The sequence below is a fragment of the Arctopsyche grandis genome, chromosome 5, assembly GCF_051622035.1.
Source record: "Arctopsyche grandis isolate Sample6627 chromosome 5, ASM5162203v2, whole genome shotgun sequence".
Lineage (NCBI taxonomy): Eukaryota > Metazoa > Arthropoda > Insecta > Trichoptera > Hydropsychidae > Arctopsyche > Arctopsyche grandis.
In genome coordinates, this window is record NC_135359.1 from 5,938,917 (window position 1) to 5,956,373 (window position 17,457).

A 17,457-nucleotide genomic window follows, 5' to 3' on the forward strand; every position below is an offset into this window, starting at 1 on the left:
TATAGAATGTACCAAAGAATACTATCCGCACTGGCATGACACCTGCAGGATAAAGGTCGTGCTGGATGGGTATGAACAGACCTTTAAATGTAATGTTTTCATGATCGTTGCGCACTTGCATTAAAATTTAGGGTTGCCAGATTTCTTCCAAATCAAACCGCCCCCCCTCCCCCCACCCGAAAAAATCAACAATATTAAACCACGTAGTTTTTTTCTCTCCCCGAGATTTTGGCTCGCTTGGGCTGCCATGTAGCTTCTACTTCATTTTTAATTTATATTACATAAGAAAATAAAATCAACAAATTTTAACATTAAGTATTTATTAATTGGAACAAGAACAGTGTATTTGTTGTTGTAATCGTGTTGGCGTTGTTTATAGTTACGTATCGTCGAGCGCCCAACGATCGAGCGCGGTTTTAGTAAGCGATCTGGTTACCAATTTTGATATAATACCAGTTTATAATACATAGAACAATCAGAGCTGGCTCGTGAATATTTGTGCCTGTGTGCAAGCGCCTTTGGCGCATAAGAAAAATATTCAAATTCACAATAAAATACAAAAAGAAATGCAATACAAAATAATAATACACAAAGGCAAATAGAAATCTAAAAAAATGGTTTCTAAATATAATATATCAGATCGTTATTCTGATACAAGGCGAAAGCATGACAGTTTATGAGAATTTTTATATCGAAATATTTATAACATTTTTCGAAATATTTTGACCGCCCCTTCTTCTATGGCGCCTGTGTGTGCCATACACTTCGCACACGCCACGAGCCGGCTCTGAGAACAATACATACCATATTTTGACAAAAGAAATATTGTTCTCTAGATCGGCATAATATGGATCGGTAGTTAACAATATTATTATTGTTGGTACCAGTAGCGGCTCGTGAGATTTCATAGTGGGGGGGCTGCAGAGATTATTCAGGCTGTAGTAGCTTGTTAACCAAACCGGTGATCGAATGAAAACAAAAATAGCACGAATATGTACTATACTGTGAGGTCTGCAGCCCCGCAGCCCTTGTAGACGAAAAAAATAGCATGCATTTGTACTGTATTGGAAGGACTGCAGCCCTGCAGCCCATATGGACGAGCCGCCACTGGTTGGTACATACATATATAAGTAGGATTCAATCATTTTGTTAATAAATGGTTAGTGATAAATCAGCCAAAATCTAAAGGTTAAATTTTTTCACGATTTACTATGTGTGATTAAGGACTAAATATTTAAAAATGATAATCTTGACTAGCTTATACATAGGTTCAATTGGTATACATTCAATTGGTAAACATAATCAAAATTTTGGGTTTTATTACTAAAACAATACCCTTATAAAACTCTTTTATTTATTTTAAATAACTATATATTAATTGTTGGTCATATTTTATGGCGTTAAAGTTTGGTCATATTTTATGGCGTTACGGTCGCCTTTGTTACATACGCGCGAATTGTTGGCTGTCAAATATATTGTCTGACACCGCTTTGAGGTTATTTTTTTGCCATCGCTAATTTAATTTTTAAAGAAACATGTCAGAAGAGAGTGTCAATATAGAAGAACAGCCTTGCAATACAAATGTAGAGGAATCACCAGCGGTGGCCGCCACTCCCAAGCAAACCAAATTGCCAATGGCCAAAATTAAAAATATTATGAAATGTGACCCGGACGCCAACATTGTGAGCAACGAAGCTGTTTTTATAACCGCTAAAGCTACAGTAAGTAATCTGTGTTTCATCCTATCAAAATTTATTCGTTGTGTGTCGTATTTAATCAATATGATTTTATTTATAGGAATTCTTTATTGACGCAATAGCTAAAGAGACATATTCAATAACGGCGAAAGGAAAGAGAAAAACCGTCACTAAAAAGGATTTGCAAACTATTTTAGATACACTAGATTGTCTGTGCTTCATGGAAGGCACAATAGACATATAAACGCATAACCTAACTAGTTTATTTATTTATTAATTTTTTATTCAAATATATTTTATATTACTCTTACATTTTTTTTTGTTTTATTTCATCGTAGTTATTTTATTATAGAGAACACGTTCTCGATATTTCAATTAGAAATCGTACTAATAAATCTATACAACCAACTTTTTAGACAACTCAAAATGAGGTTTTCGACTTTTCGTCTACTTGAACAGGAATTTGTATATAGTATACAATTTTTTTTTTCGTGTACTTGTATGTAATATCTTCAAAACGTATGAAACATATAGTGATTATTCATAGATTTTTAAACTATTGTTACGTAGGGGTGGGTTCAGGATCCAAATGAAAGTCCAAAGTCGCTTCGCAGCATTTATTCAACGATTCAGGTGATCCACTCCTTATAAAGGACAAGTTGTCCAGCATAGCATCTCCGATCTGTTGGTTCGTCTATTGGGTGCCACCTAAGTATGCGGTCTACCTTCACATATCTACTTTAGTATGCGATCTACCTTCATGTTTTTACTTCAATATGAGGTCTCACTGTCTCAGATCTCGCGTGTGACAGTGAGACTGAATAATACCGACCCTAATAACCTAATCTTAAATGAATAGGGCCAACCCTAACTTAACCTAACCCTTAAATAAATAGGTGTTGGCTGCTAAGATATGTTTTGTTTGTGGAAATATTGATGAAATAAAACTAAAAAAAAAAACATATCTTAGCAGCCAACACCTATTTATCTAAGGGTCAGGTTAGGTTAGGTTAAATTAGGGTTGGCCCTATTCATTTAAGATTAGGTTTTTAGGGTCGGTATTTTCTTCGCTGCTGAAGATATTTTGATAGAAATGCTTCCAACGACATTATGGGGCTGCAGGAAAAAACAAAAATTATAATAAACAGGTCGTTGCTACGATACAAATAAAAAAATATAGTCGACTGCGATTCAAAGGTAGACCGCATACTAAAGTAGCACCGTCTATTGTCTAGGCACGTAGTCTACGCAATCGCCCAGGTTTATAAGAAATCCAGCGTATCCTTTGTTCGGGCACTTAATGAGTCCCGTTAGCCTAACCTGGGGGTCTCTATTGTTGACAGTGGATACTCTCAAATATTCCCATGTTACATTATTAACTCATTAAATTTTCACAATCAAATGTAGGCCATTGTGGCGCATTAGGTTCTTCCTGTAAAGCCACAATGGTCCAAAACTACTATAAATAAATAAATAAACACCATTTAAAAACATTTAAAAATCATTTCTTACTATATTTTTTTAATAGTTAATGTTAACATCGTAAAATAAGTATTTCAGTATTTTAAACATTTTTTTACAGATACACCAAAAGGTCGAAAAATTTCAGGACGTTGAAATAGAGTAGACCCCTCAAAGTGTAAACCAATTCTACGTTATATATGAAATTTATTGTACATATACATTCATTTTAAATAAAAATTTACCAGTTGATTCTCAGTGAAAAGTAAGTGAGGAATAAGATATTTGAAGGCCAGAAGTCTTATCATTGCAGTATTTTCCATGAAGCATTTTTATTTAAAGTTAATTATGCTTCAGTTATCGATAAATACGTTTTAACGAAGAAGAATGTGTGTGTATTCTTAAGGCTGTTAAGTGTTTTGACATATTTTATACACTCAAGTGCATATGAAGTGTTTATGTTAATGTACATTATCCATAATATTTTTAAATGGCACTCCTAGGTAGAAAATATCCACTAAATTCTTGTGTATATTAGTCAACAGAAAGATAAAGGTAATTTGTATGTACTTGAAATTTTTATATAAGATAAAAGATTTACACTATGTTTATATAATACAGAAAAAGAACAATTATGTAATGATTATTATTATTTTTTATAGAATATAATACTATAATCTAAATTATCTATTACTACAATTATCATGTTTCAATAGGTCTACGTAGACAAGACGATCGCATCATACGGTGATAATGTCAAGTTGGATGTTTGAACAGTCGAACTGCAACATAAAAAAAAGATATTAATTGCATTCTGACATAAACTGCAATCGCATAATCGATTGAAATTACTTACCCTTTCTCAAATTTGGAATTTAAACTAGACGCGTATACTTTCATTGTAGAAGGCAAAACACGGAAAGAGTCCAAACTGATGGTTGAATCTTTCGGTGAAAGATTAGCAATAGCGACTACCGTTTTTTCATTCGGAAGATACCTAAATATATTGTAACATTAGGAAAACATAGCTTCGAAAGAAACATACAAACAAACATATATTGAATTAACACACCTCATAAGTGCTAGAACATCATTTGTTAGCGCTTTACTTTCAAGATCACCTTCTACTAACACTTTTTCCTTTTTCAATGCGACTATATCTTTGTAAAACTAAAATATATACATACATATGTAATTAACGGATACATTAGATTCAATTTTTATTTTTATAATGCTAGTTTTCAACCTTGTAGTGACTTTTTGGTGCTGCAATTTGAACTTTCAAATTAAGCTCCTTGTAATTTTTAGCAAGTGGTAACCAGGTGAAGTTGCCGGTTGTGAAACCAGCATTCGCACTATCGTCCCAATGGAAAGGAGTCCTGGCCGGGTCTCGTGATGATTTATAATAATTTATCGGGTCGTTAGTATTGCAGGCTGCAGGATCTTTAGTTTCCTCCCAAGTCAATTCTCCATCAGTCATTGCCAATTCTTCACCCTAAAAACATACATACATATTAGAATGAATATTGATTCCGTAAATATAGCTTCAAATAGTGTCACGAGTTTTCACCTGATAGGTTAAAGCAACTCCCGGTAAAACAAGAGCTAACATATTCATAATATCGGCCCTCTCGATTCCATGTCTAGACGCCATCCTGTTGTTATCATGATTTCCATTCTGATTGAATTCGTTAAAGTTTAATGTAAAAATATTGTAAAGGCATTTCATTGCTTAGATTATTTTATACGTACGACCCAATTTGCCGTTCTTCCTAGAGGCATGTATGTCATCCATTTGTCGATGATAAACTTGATATCTCTAGCATCAGAATCTTTGGTAATACCTCTTAAGAATTCAAAGTTAAACGGCAGGTGAGAGCCATTGTGAGTGGCATTTCCGTAATATCTCATTGTGAGCTTAACGGGAGTATATGCTTCCGTTAACATAACTCTTGGCATACCATCTTTTTTCTCGTAGCTATCCAGCAAATCTCTCCATTGATAAACCATGTCGTAGGTAGGCTCTTGATTCTGGGTATATATGTGATCCAAATAATCGAATTCTTCCGGTACTTTATCGATAAAATTTGCCCTTGGTTCATCGGGGTATTTGCCTCCAAAGTCTTTGGGATCGATTTCAAACAAATGGGGAATTGCATCCACCCTAAAACCAGCCACGCCTTTATCCAGCCAAAAACGCAGAACATTCTGAAAGAATTCTCAAATTATTATTTAAATCATCTTATAATGTGTGTATTTAATCGTCGGTTTTCATACCTTCATCTCCTCAACGAGTAAAGGATCTCTGTAATTTAAGTCTGGTTGAGCTATGGCGAATTGATGGAAATAAAATTGTTTTCTAATAGCATTGTATTCCCATCCACTCCCACGAAAAGCACTCAACTGAAAGATTAATGTTTATTAATTCCATACATAATACAATCTTAAGTTATCCATATATAAGATATAATTACCCAATTGCTTGGAGGTAATACTTTATTCGGATTGTTTGGATCTGGCTTTCCGTCAGCCCAAATAAAATAGTTTTCGTACCCTCTAGTTCTATTAGCAGACAGATCAAACCAATCGCTTTCATTACTACCGTGATTCGGAACAAAATCTAATACCACACGTATACCTAAACACAAAATTACAAGCACAACTTTACTAAGCCGCAAATTATGTACAGTTTAACCCCTTTGTGTCGAAAGCCCACCACGCTGAAAATTTCGCCAACATTTCCAACTAGAATTATTTAGAAATCCAATAGCAAGCAGGTATAAAATTGTAGCTAATCCAAACAAACCCTAGATAACTATCGCCGAGGATTTCGAGTTTTGTAAAGGTGTGTTTAGACTCTCTAATATATCTTGCAACAATATAAAATAAACAAAAGAAGTCTATTAATGAATGTATTTTCTCAAAACTAGTTCCATCTTCTTCATTGATGTTAAAATGTAATGCTCACAATCTAAATGCCAAGCCACAATCTAAGATACTCAGCAGTTAGGGATTTCCATCGAGAAATTCTGCTATGGTTATAAATTCAGAAAATCCGGTGTAAACTAGTCTTTACAAACATTGACACGGATTACACGACCTGTATTTTCAGTGTATTTTTTTCAATGCTATCTGGAAAGGCTTGGCGGGTAGTATTCTTTTTTAATTTTTACATACTCAAAAAAACAACGCCCATCGGCCTATTTCAGGCTCATGGACTTGTTGGCAAAACGCCAATCGGCGTTGGTCAGCCTTCAAAGGGTTAAAAAGTAAACTTGATATAAATATTTACCCAGTCTCTTGGATTCTGTCATGAGATTATCGAAATCTTGCATTGTCCCATACTCTGGCTGTATCTCTTTGAAATTTGAAATATCATATCCAAAATCATACATGGGAGATTTATAAATAGGCGACAGCCAAATTGTTTCAATTCCAGCGTCTTTTACGTGCTGCAAACCTTGAGTGATTCCTGTAATATAAACAGTGCACAAGAATTTAATCCTGATATAACAACATATGCAGTAGCGTCGCTAGGCACTTGCAGGGAGTGCAAGTGCCGACTCGGTCTGCACCGAGTGATACCAAATTGTTCAAATTGAAAAACGCATATTCGACATATTTGTTGTAAGACGGATCTCCAGCAGCTACACGCTCATTGCAATTTCTGTATATATACAGCTTTCTGTAGTTATACAGCTACCGCGAAATCCGTCTGGTGCGGTTATGTATATATATAGCATCAAATATGAGCTATGATTGGCTTTTGTTCGAATTTCTGAGAAATCAATGTATGTACCTAAAGGTAAGAAGGTTAACGGATTCAGTCAGACAGAGACACAATCCAGAAACTTAATAAAAATATTTTTTAGTTGACACCACCCCTAGCGACGCCACTGAACATATGTTTTTTAAATGTTTAATGTTTAATATGTTTCAAAATTTATTACCATTGAGATCCCCGATTCCGTCGCCGTTGCTATCTTTGAAAGACCTTGGGTATATTTGATAAATGACTGCTTTTTGCCACCATTGTTTGTCGCAAAAAGCGATTGTTGTTAGACAAACGAGGAACAAAACGCCCGCACAACAGAAGGTCCGCATTGTAATTGGAATGCATTGAATAAAGCACACCGGTTTATATACAGTGTTGAAAATGAAGTGTATTTTTTAATATTACCATTAAAAATGTTTTATCAAAGAGACAAAAGGTATTTTCAAGATTGCTATTTTATACATAAGTGCTCTTAACAACTGTAAGTGTTATAAATCTATGGTGATTTAGAATAACAAGCATTTTTATATTACACAGACGACGGCTTTAGAAGTGTAACTATACGTGAGAATTTTACTATATTTAATGAGTGATGATAAATGGAAGGATTCTGATGATGACCGGCTTAGAACGTCATCATTCCGATATATTCTAATCAGTGTGATTTCTCACAACTACTAAACCTAACTCAGTTTTAGTTTATTCCGATGAAATATTGGTAAATGGATTATTTCGCACATTGTGATCGCGTACACGGCATGCGCTGCCATGAAAATCGCGAATACGGAATATCTGGAACTCGTATTCTCGTTAGTATGATAGTTCGCGTGCGTAACTCTCGATTAGTGGAATTTTTAGGTGCCAGACGTTGTGATTGATATTTTGGTGACGTGTGCGAGATTGCTTTGTGCGGAATAATCACCGAACCGAAATACCATGTCTCGGATTGCAAGATTACACACTTTCCAGTCTGCTAAACATGGTTCATATTATAAATTTAATTGAATGAATAAAGTAGACCTTTGTTTAAAAAAATATTATTTAAATACATAAATATATCATCATAATTCATAATTCAAGATCATTCATGTATAAAATATTATAAAATAGTGTTTTTACCAGGATTCGCTCGGTATTTGTAATAAAAAATGCTAAAACATGGCCAATCTAATAGTAAACATTTTATGACTTTTATTTGAATAGTTTTTATTTTATTTAAATTTATTTGAATATTCATTTGTTCGATGACGTCACGGATTTACGAACCAACATTACAAATTTTCTTACATACTTACAAAGTCTCTATATATTAGATTACGAAATTAAATATTAGATCACATGATTTATTATGTTCGGAGCGACTTTAACTATTACAATTTTATAAGCCCACTTTAGATGTCAAAGAAGTCAACCAATAAAGCCCTCTACAAGAGGCCTTCACACCAAATTAATTGATTAATCTGTACCGATGACCTGATAATACCAATGCATTGTACCAATCTATGAAGTATTTACATTCTTTATTGACAGCTAGACGAACTAGTTCCGACGTAACTCTGATTCGTAAAAAGTCTTCTTTTGGGTTGCTTTTTCTCAAAAGCCCATTGCACTGAATCGTCGAGTAAAACGTCGGAATCTGAATAGTGATGATAATCTGTTAAGTTATCCGGCGGTTTGTTCGTAGCAGGTATTTTTTTAAAAGTCAATCGCAACGGCAAAATTTGTTTTTTTCCCTTAGCTAAAAACGTAACATTCATTATAAACGACGCAAATACGAATTAATCAATGGTAAATTTTAAAAACAACATTACGCAGCTCTTTTGTAGCCTTTTTATCGATGACCCATCCAAAATTTTCGCTATGTTTGATGCACCCTGAAATTTGAAAATAAATTAGTCTCACTTGGATGCATTTAGAAATGTCAATTTGGAACAAAAATAATTTGAACCTTTATGTACGCCTTTTTTGATCCTCATTTCATCATCGTTAGACAGTGAGTAGTCTCTCAAACGGAATAGAATTACTTTCAGAAATCGATTACGCATGCTTTGCCACGTTCGACCTAAAACACTTCACGCGTGTCAACATTGTATTAACCTTTCCCTTACGGTGCCAAAAACATCCGCGCGCCCCGATGATATGTATTTTGTATACATAAATTGATGTAATTCGTAATTATATTACAGAGGAATACAAAAATTCTGAACCTCGTATCTATTTGAACATTTCATATCGATATTCCCATTATTAGAGTCGAGTTGTAGTAAATACATATCACAGGGGAGGAAAGGTTAAAACAAACTGTACCTACTTACGAAATAAATTAATATTTATAATACCTGTTATCATTTCATTACTGGCTTCGAATTTTTTCCACACATTATTTCCGTTTACTAAATGTGTATGATTGTTTTTTAAGATCCAATCTATGATACACATATCTTCATCAATCGAATAATTCCTTGAAATTGGCCTATTTAAATAAATCCGACATTATTATTCATTTATTTACAATAAAAAAACTTACATACAATAAAAAAAATAACAAAATTAAATTAATAACTATAATAATATAAGCTATATATGAATTTTAACTTAATTACATCTTCCACAGAGTATGCATTAACACCTTTCTAGAAGGCACTAATTTTTTATAGCACCTCTAATATTTTCAGGAAGAGCATTAAAGATTTTAACACCCCTGTAGGAAACACCTGCAGTTCTTGCTTTCTTAACTCTACCTATAATTTATTTATTTTTAACTAAAAAGCTTTGAACAAAGTGGTCACGGGTTCAAATCCCACTGGTTTCTGCTGGCCAGACCTTAGATTTGTGTCTCCAGGTCGATCGTTTCCTATCAGAGTTTGCCAATTTATCTGATTTTCATTGAAACGGTTCCAACAAATTGGCAACCTTTCCCATTTTATCGCAAATCTCGAGTTTTCAGCAATCACTGAATTGTATAAAATGCTGTAAAATTCATAAATTTGACTCTGTGGGTGTTAATTGATATGTAATTACTTTGTAAAATACAAATAATACTCGTATCAAATGTACAATGCTTCTGGCCAGGAAGGAGCATTGGGGTTACCTGTTAGGCCTTTCTAGTATATATTTTTTTTCAGACATTATATTTTTATTGCAGTATAACATAATACATACACATTTTTCCCAGGCAGACGCTTTGGAGAATGACTATTGCTAGTGGTCGGTTCCGCAGAGGGTTTCTGAAGTATTTTATTGTGGTTAAGCATTGGCTTTTTTTTAAATGTCCAACCCTTCAATACTGTAAAAGGGTCTGAAGGTTTATTACTTTGGTTTGGCTCTTTTTTGTTTGAATTGCTTAGTACTTTTGGTTTTGAATTCCCAGCATTCAATATCTAAAATGAAATTGTGAGTTTTAATAAGTTTAAAAGTACCATATATAAAGATGTCGTTGAAATTTATAGCATTTTATTTTGACACAAGTTTTGTAAATGCATCTAATGATACAAACTAATATTAATAGTTTAAAAACAACGAATAATTATTGGTTATACATAACATTAATTATACACATTTACACTAATACATATGTAAATACACGGTAGTTACAAGACTGGCATCAAGGTGTCGCAAACAGTTATAGTAAAGTGACAGTATACAATATCGTTTTCCTTTCTAAATTGTTTTTATTGGCATGGCATTCAGCAGTATGGCTTGATGGTTGCGTTTATATTTAGCACCGAGAGGTTACCGGGTTCGATCCCGTGCTAATCTTTAATACTGCTGGTCAGACTTGGATATTTGTGACTACAAGTCGATAGTTTCTTATCAAAGTTTGCCAATTTTTTCTGATTTCATTGTTGAAACGGTTCCTCCATCAAATTGGCAAAAATCATCCGACCCGCCGTCACAAATATCTGAATTTGATTTATGTACAATATGTAAAAATGTATGTACAAGTCTAAATCCACAGATGTCGCCATGAATTAATCCATTAAGTAATTAATTGCTAATTTGTGTTCTTCAGCCTCTCGAAATACAGCGATTTATGTAATAAAAATTCTGCAATGTTTGTAATTAATTGTCTAGGAAGGCGCATTGGGGTCTATCTGTTAGGCCTTACTGGTATATATCTATGTAAAATAAAATATTGTAGCGTATGCTAAAAGGAGCCGCCGTTATAATTGGTTTCGAGGATTATCTCTAGGCTTAAGTGCAAGTCGGTTAAACAATGAGAGACCCCCGAATGCACTTAGCGGCACTTGGTCGCATTCCCGTGGAGTTCTTAGAACTGACAACGCCAAAGCGTGGGACTGCACATCCGAGTACGTGACTAAACAATGGGGAAGTAACCGGACGTCGAAGATGCCCTGAGCGACCTGTCCTGTATAAGGAGGTACTTAGACCATATCAAGACATTCAGCACGGAGCACTGCCAGTGTGTGTATCTCCTTAATCAGCAATAAATGCTGTGAAACGACTTTGGTCTTTTACTTGGATCCTCCACCCACAACATATGAAATTTATATGTCTATGAATTTCATATATGTTTTGCTGGAGACTAGTATTGCCTCATTGCACAGAAAATGTCTTCAAATAGACTTCGGTTTCGTATTAAATGCCGCCATATAAACTCATCAAAATAACTTTCCGTGTGCTGACAAGGCATACCATGATGTAACTTCAATCAATTTGAAAACTTGATTTGTGTACTGTCACTTTACTCAAACTACACACATATATACATAGAGGTCGTTCATGTAACTGTAGTGTATTTGTATACTCTATGCTCGGATGCACCCGTATAACCAACAAGTACCAAAAAACGGCTTTGAAGAACAATATATAAATGTATTTTGTCTGTGTATATATGTATGTATGGATATATTTTTATTTTTCTCATCTCTCTATATTTTTTCGACCATTGTGGCGAATTAGGGACTCCTGTAATGCCATAATGGTCCAAACTTAAACTTAAAATAAATAAATAATATAATATAAAACATATGTACTCGAAAAATCCAATATTTGTGTATGTGTTTATAAACGTTATATTTGATGAGAAATTAACTGAGTAATAAATCGTGAAATATAAACATGATATTGAAGTTTTACTTACTTTTGTGGTGTCGATTTTTTCTACATTTTGGGTAGCGTGACTCTCGAGTCCCAGAGAGTGCATAAAATCTTTTTTAGTGTAATTATTTGCTTTTTCAACAAGATTATTCAAGTTATTTGAATGTTCTATCCGGACAACAGGATTGAGGGCATTTAAAACATTATGAAAAACTTCTTCATTTTCATTACAAATCAAAGTCACAACACAATTATTATTTTTATAAAACCATTTTTTAATTAATTTTAAAGAGTCTGAACTCATAGGGGGGGTTTTATCACTGTATTTGTTGTTCAATCCAGAGCTAAGATTGTCACCATTCTTTCTTGAATAACACGAATTGCCATTATCTACATTAGTCTGTTTTTCACAATCGGAAGATAAAAAGGTCGAACTACTATCGTTATCTTGTATATTATTTTTAATTGGCGATTTTTTTAGATTTCCATTGTTTCCTGCATCTAAAATGCTACCAAAATAAATCAATTAGTGTATGCATGAAAAAAATAATCAAAATATGTAATCCTTTAACATTTAATTTTTGAAAAATTACAACTTTTCAATCAAGATCATATATGAAAGTGATTTTCATAAAAAAAAGATCAGAAGTGATTCGGCAGACTATAAATAGATGATTCATAATTTCGGGTCATATATTGTATATATAGAGCCTATAAGTTAGGTTGAAAATTAAAATAATTCATTGCTATGGTGATTTTCAAATAAGTGTAGAAGAAAAGGTATTGAATGAAATTTTGAAGAAAAGCTAAAACTTTTGAAGGCAATAAAATTATCAGGGTGAAATGTTTATATATTAATTGCAGTTTGGTGGATTAGTTAAATATATAATAGAATAGATACCAATCTTTTGGACACATTTGACGTTTTGGACTTTGTGGTACTTCTGCTTCAGAATCATCTGATGAATCCAATAACATTTGTGTGGACGATCTTAAATAAAAAAAAAATAATGATTCTTAATGATCACGTTATACATATATATATAATTAAAAATGACCCAAATACCGTTTTCTCGCTATCGTTTGCTGTTTTGAATTTGAATGTGTTTTAGATTCAAAACTTGTCAACGGATGTGGGGGTGATTTTGAACTGTAAAAAGTAAATATTAAAATTAATAAGGGAATAGATATCAGCACAAAATAATAAAATCTCTATACATACGTGGCAGAAGACCTGTGATGGTTTTTACGTTGTTGATAGATTTTTAACTTGGCACTGTTTATGTTGCATTTTAATGCATCCAATGCTCGGTCGTAGGAAAGGTGAGTCAGTTTATCATTAGCAGATAAGTAAAAGAATTCCATATCTTTTAGCAAGCCGCTGCGGTCGACGAGACCGTCTGTAAAATCTGTGAAAGTGCCGTTTTCTCTTCGGAGATAGCATCGCACTTCGTCCATAGTACTTTGCAAATGATCCACGATGAATTAAAAGTCGAGCTCGACATTAAAGTCGAGCAAATATATGTTTTATGTTAATATAAAATATGCTTAACCTCTCTACACGTCACAGTGACAACCCGCCTAAACTAGCAAAACACAATAACCTAAAAACATAGCAGTAATATTATTGACCATAATATATTACATTTTGAATTATATATAAATTGGGAACAACACTACAATTGTAAGCCAAACAATATTCTTTGTCGAATTCAAATATGTAATGAGCCAAGTCATTGCTCTGTGCTGTCACTGTTCTGATTGAACAGCACATGTTCAATTGGTTCGGTGATTATTCCGGTTCGGTGATTACTGGTCACAGTCACTAAAATCTCTATAACGGAACATCTGGCAGCCGAAAAGTCCATCATACTAACGATAACTATCATAGTAGCGAGAACTTGAGTGCCAAATATTGTGTATTCGCGATTTTCATGGCAAAAATTGTCTTTGTGACCACCCCAATGTGACGAATAGTCCAATTACCGATTATTCCACACGAACAAGGACGGATCTAAAGGGGGGGGGGGGGGCGACAGGAGTAATCCCCTCCACCCCCTAAATTTCGTCGCAGTTTGAAAATTCTATATTGTTTTAAAATATTTTTGTCACGGCTTACAAAATGGTTGTCTTTTTGTTACCTACAGCTGGACTGTCAATGCGCCAAACAGCTGTTATTTGTCAGATGTCGGGTACAACCTGGGTGATTCTCAGATTCTAGGAAGTAAGAGCGACAAGGACGGAAACGGATTCTCGATAGTATTAAAAAAAGTGAATCGATACATCGTTTTTAATATTAATTTCTATTTTTATATTTTCATTGTGTTCATTGGATTTTAATTGCATTTTTTCTTATCGCCCCCCCCCTGGATCCGTCCTTGCACATGTCACTAAAAACCCGATAACAGAACATTTGACACGTGAAAATTCCGGTAATTGGACTATTCGTCACATTGGGGTGGTCACAAAAACAACTTTTGCCATGAAAATCGCGAATACACAATATTTGGCACTCAAGTTCTCGTTACTATGATTGTTATCATTAGTATGATGGTCTTTTCGGCTGCCAGATGTTCCGTTATAGAGATTTTAGTGACTTTGTGACGAGTAATTTGTGACCAGTAATCACCGAACCGAAAATTCCATCCATCGAGTTACACACGCAAACTATCATACTATTGAGAACTCGAGTGCCATATTATTATATTACTGTTGCGTAGGGAAAGGGTTCAGGATCGAATGAAAGGCCAAAGTCGCTTCACAGCCTTTATTCAATGATTCAGGAGGTTCACACGAGATAACTGCTCGCTCCAGAATAATTTGATTTACCGTGTGTACCTCCTTATAAAGGCTGTACAGACTCCAGGGATGTTCAACTCGAGAGCACCCCGGAAGTCGGTTTCGTAGAAGCTCGTGGTAAGCGTGGGCGGGGCTGGTTTCCTCCAAGGGATCTACAGGTCGTCGTCTGCGGTCTGGTCTCTGCTGCTGTCGGCTCGGCTCGATGTATATCTCTCTCTCTCTCGTACAGTGTGCGTAAGGGAGGGTGATACGGGACAAAGGCGGGAAATTGAATAGTAATGAAAACAGGTTATAATTCTGTTTGTATGGTGACTGTATTTTATATATATATGTATATACAGAGATCAAGCAGGGGGGACAGAAAAAGGGGGGGGGGGGAGTCCGACTTGAAATTAGCGCGCACGTGTTCAAGAGGTTATGGTAACCTCACTCAACCACGTGGCTACGTGATCTGACTTCGACGAAGAGAGACCAGGAATTCCTCACTTCTCACCGGACGTATACTGAAGCTGTACTTCCAGTATCGTCTGCCGATCAAGGCTGAGCTGATCGGGACTCGGTGGTGGGAACCAACTCGGTAGCGAACAGAGATGTTCACTCGACCGAAGCGGAAAACGAATAGGGGGCGGGTACGCGCGCTCGGCGCCGATCTCCCTCCAAAACGGCTCCTTTGGTCGTAACGCCACGAAAGCTGACCATGAAGACTTGGTCGGAACAAAGGCCACTTACACAGCATAGCTTCCCCGATCCAATAATGTATCTATCGTCTAGGCCAGAGAATCGCAACCTTTTCACGCATCTCGCTCGCACGCGTTAGATCTATATGGTGTTATACGCTTCTACGCTGCCGCGGAAATTTTACAGAAATTACCATTAGAATTTTTAAGGTAATTATTTTACATAGGTATAAATCTTACGATGCATTGTCACTGGTCAATTCTATTTGAACTGATATAGAAAAATATTATGTAAACAAGTATTCAGATTGTGCTCACGGTAGAATTGATAAAAATATGTTTCTTTTGCAATTTCAATTTGTACTTAAAGAAAGAAATGATCCCTGAATGAAACTGTCCACGTTCGAGGAGATATTTTATCACCGTCACCGTCCGAGCATTATATTGGCACTCCAACATGGGGTCCCCTTCATCATCGTCCGACAGAGAGAGAGAAAACGTGTATTATAGTTTAGTAGTCGGTGGTCACCAATTTAGTACGCGGGACAGATGTGTTGACCGTGTCCCGGTCTAAGAAAACACCGTTTGTGTTTGTAAGAGGATCGTTTATTTTTGTTCAATTGTTACAATGGTTATTGTATGTACGAAGAGGTTGAGCTTCGGAGAAGTGAGCTGGTTGAACTCGAGAGGTTCACTCTGGTGTTGGGAGCTAGTGCATCGCTTTATATACGTTCTGGCTTGAAGCGTGCCGTGTGCAGATGCTTTGTTTTCGTTTCCAGGACACGTGTTGACCTGTTTTCGAGGCGAGTGTTTTATAGCTATGGGGTCAGCGCCAGGACGTTGTTCGTTTAAGAATACGGTCGTGTGCCACGTGTAAACGCGTGCCTCGTGTAAACGCATGCCACGTGTAAACGCGTGCCTCGTGTAAACGACTTTTTAGGACACGTGTTAAGGTCTGTTCATACTTAACAGCACTGCACGGCTTCAGCGCTGCACGACTCCGTTTCAAATATGTCATTTTATTATATTTCTATTCATATCTACCTACACGTCGCGGTCACGTCACGTTTACAGCAATTTGGCCGAGGGCAAGGCAAAATCGGCTTACTTATACATTAGAGGCCATGACGATACGGCGCAATATTGCTTACGTCATATTGTCGAGTACTTGCAATGTGAATGCATACACGTGCATTCGTAGCTACGCGTCAGAATACAAGTCAGCAAAAATGTTTCGACGTTTATCGAACGAAAAATTATGTATAATCGCGCTGTTGTTGGAAGAAGAAGCTCAAGAAGGCAATAAAAAAGCACGGAGGCGTTTTGATGTGCATCCCATGTTAAAAAAACAGAAAAACCGAAGGAGAGTTTTGGACACTGTATAAGGAGCTTGTGGATGATTAACAACATTTTTTTTAAATATTTCCGTAAAAAATTTAATTTTTTTTAAAATATTTGCGCCAATACCATGTCGAAAGATTGAACAGCTGTCAACTGTCACTATCGATAATTGGTCCAAAACAGCAAAGCGGCAGACTCATGGCACGTAATTCGCGTGTATATTTCCACGATGGCCAAAAAAACGGATACGATACGTTGACGGATGTTGCTGTAAGGTATGAACAGGAAATGTCGGGTACTGCTGTAAGCCTGTCGTGGCGTAAACGTGACGGTTGGTGAACGATAGCTGCAGCAGCTGTAATGTGTGTATATGTATGGGTGACCAGCGGCTGTGTGTGTGTCATCGTCTCTCGTTCAGCTCGCTCTGGAGCACGTGCTGGAACAGGGCGGGGTGGGGAATTAGATACGTCAAGTCGGTTTATCCTCGTTTATTATTGATGAATAGATGGCGCGCCGGGGAGTTTCTCGGCGCCTGTGCCCCTTTATGGCGGAGGCTGTGGATTGAGTAGGCTGTGCTGGTCAGGAAGGGTAGACCAGTATGGGGGATGAACGAATGAGACGACTGGCATGTTAATGCACGTGTTTA

At 35.8% G+C, this 17,457-nt stretch overlaps 3 protein-coding genes and 1 long non-coding RNA gene across 4 annotated transcripts in view; 1 reads left to right on the top strand and 3 right to left on the bottom strand.

Annotated features, from left to right (window-relative positions):
* LOC143912468 (uncharacterized) overlaps positions 1-17,457 on the bottom strand; it is a 258,387-nt gene that overhangs the window by 157,926 nt on the left and 83,004 nt on the right. The window lies entirely within an intron of this gene.
* LOC143911949 (DNA polymerase epsilon subunit 4-like) lies at positions 1,440-2,003 on the top strand. The gene is made up of 2 exons (XM_077431049.1): positions 1,440-1,721; positions 1,798-2,003. The coding sequence occupies exons 1-2, from the start codon at positions 1,536-1,538 to the stop codon at positions 1,939-1,941; spliced, it is 330 nt and encodes a 109-aa protein (XP_077287175.1). The 5' UTR covers positions 1,440-1,535; the 3' UTR covers positions 1,942-2,003.
* LOC143912275 (maltase A1-like) lies at positions 3,877-7,262 on the bottom strand. Its single transcript, XM_077431558.1, has 10 exons — positions 7,109-7,262; positions 6,451-6,630; positions 5,633-5,796; positions 5,436-5,561; positions 4,911-5,366; positions 4,729-4,836; positions 4,405-4,653; positions 4,231-4,328; positions 4,015-4,155; positions 3,877-3,940 (listed from the first exon to the last, which is right to left on the bottom strand). The coding sequence occupies exons 1-10, from the start codon at positions 7,260-7,262 to the stop codon at positions 3,877-3,879; spliced, it is 1,740 nt and encodes a 579-aa protein (XP_077287684.1).
* LOC143911448 (uncharacterized) lies at positions 7,958-13,821 on the bottom strand. The gene is made up of 10 exons (XM_077430315.1): positions 13,675-13,821; positions 13,217-13,598; positions 13,061-13,144; positions 12,896-12,985; positions 12,038-12,503; positions 10,096-10,313; positions 9,273-9,406; positions 8,882-8,995; positions 8,745-8,807; positions 7,958-8,671 (listed from the first exon to the last, which is right to left on the bottom strand). Exons 2-10 carry the CDS (start codon positions 13,450-13,452, stop codon positions 8,454-8,456), a joined length of 1,623 nt encoding a protein of 540 aa, XP_077286441.1. The 5' UTR covers positions 13,453-13,598; positions 13,675-13,821; the 3' UTR covers positions 7,958-8,453.

Bases quoted from the DNA above. Each gene is read 5' to 3' on its own strand.
- LOC143911949 (XM_077431049.1), top strand. From the start codon at position 1,536: ATGTCAGAAGAGAGTGTCAATATAGAAGAACAGCCTTGCAATACAAAT. The intron at 1,722-1,797 runs GTAAGTAATCTG...TTTTATTTATAG, and splicing joins TTATAACCGCTAAAGCTACA to GAATTCTTTATTGACGCAAT.
- LOC143911448 (XM_077430315.1), bottom strand. From the start codon at position 13,452: ATGGACGAAGTGCGATGCTATCTCCGAAGAGAAAACGGCACTTTCACA. The intron at 13,145-13,216 runs GTATGTATAGAG...TACTTTTTACAG, and splicing joins CATCACAGGTCTTCTGCCAC to TTCAAAATCACCCCCACATC. The intron at 8,808-8,881 runs GTTCAAATTATT...TTCAAATTTCAG, and splicing joins CAAAAAAGGCGTACATAAAG to GGTGCATCAAACATAGCGAA.
- LOC143912275 (XM_077431558.1), bottom strand. From the start codon at position 7,262: ATGCGGACCTTCTGTTGTGCGGGCGTTTTGTTCCTCGTTTGTCTAACA. The intron at 5,797-6,450 runs GTAAATATTTAT...TTTTGTGTTTAG, and splicing joins GACAGAATCCAAGAGACTGG to GTATACGTGTGGTATTAGAT. The intron at 3,941-4,014 runs GTAAGTAATTTC...TTTATGTTGCAG, and splicing joins AATTCCAAATTTGAGAAAGG to TTCGACTGTTCAAACATCCA.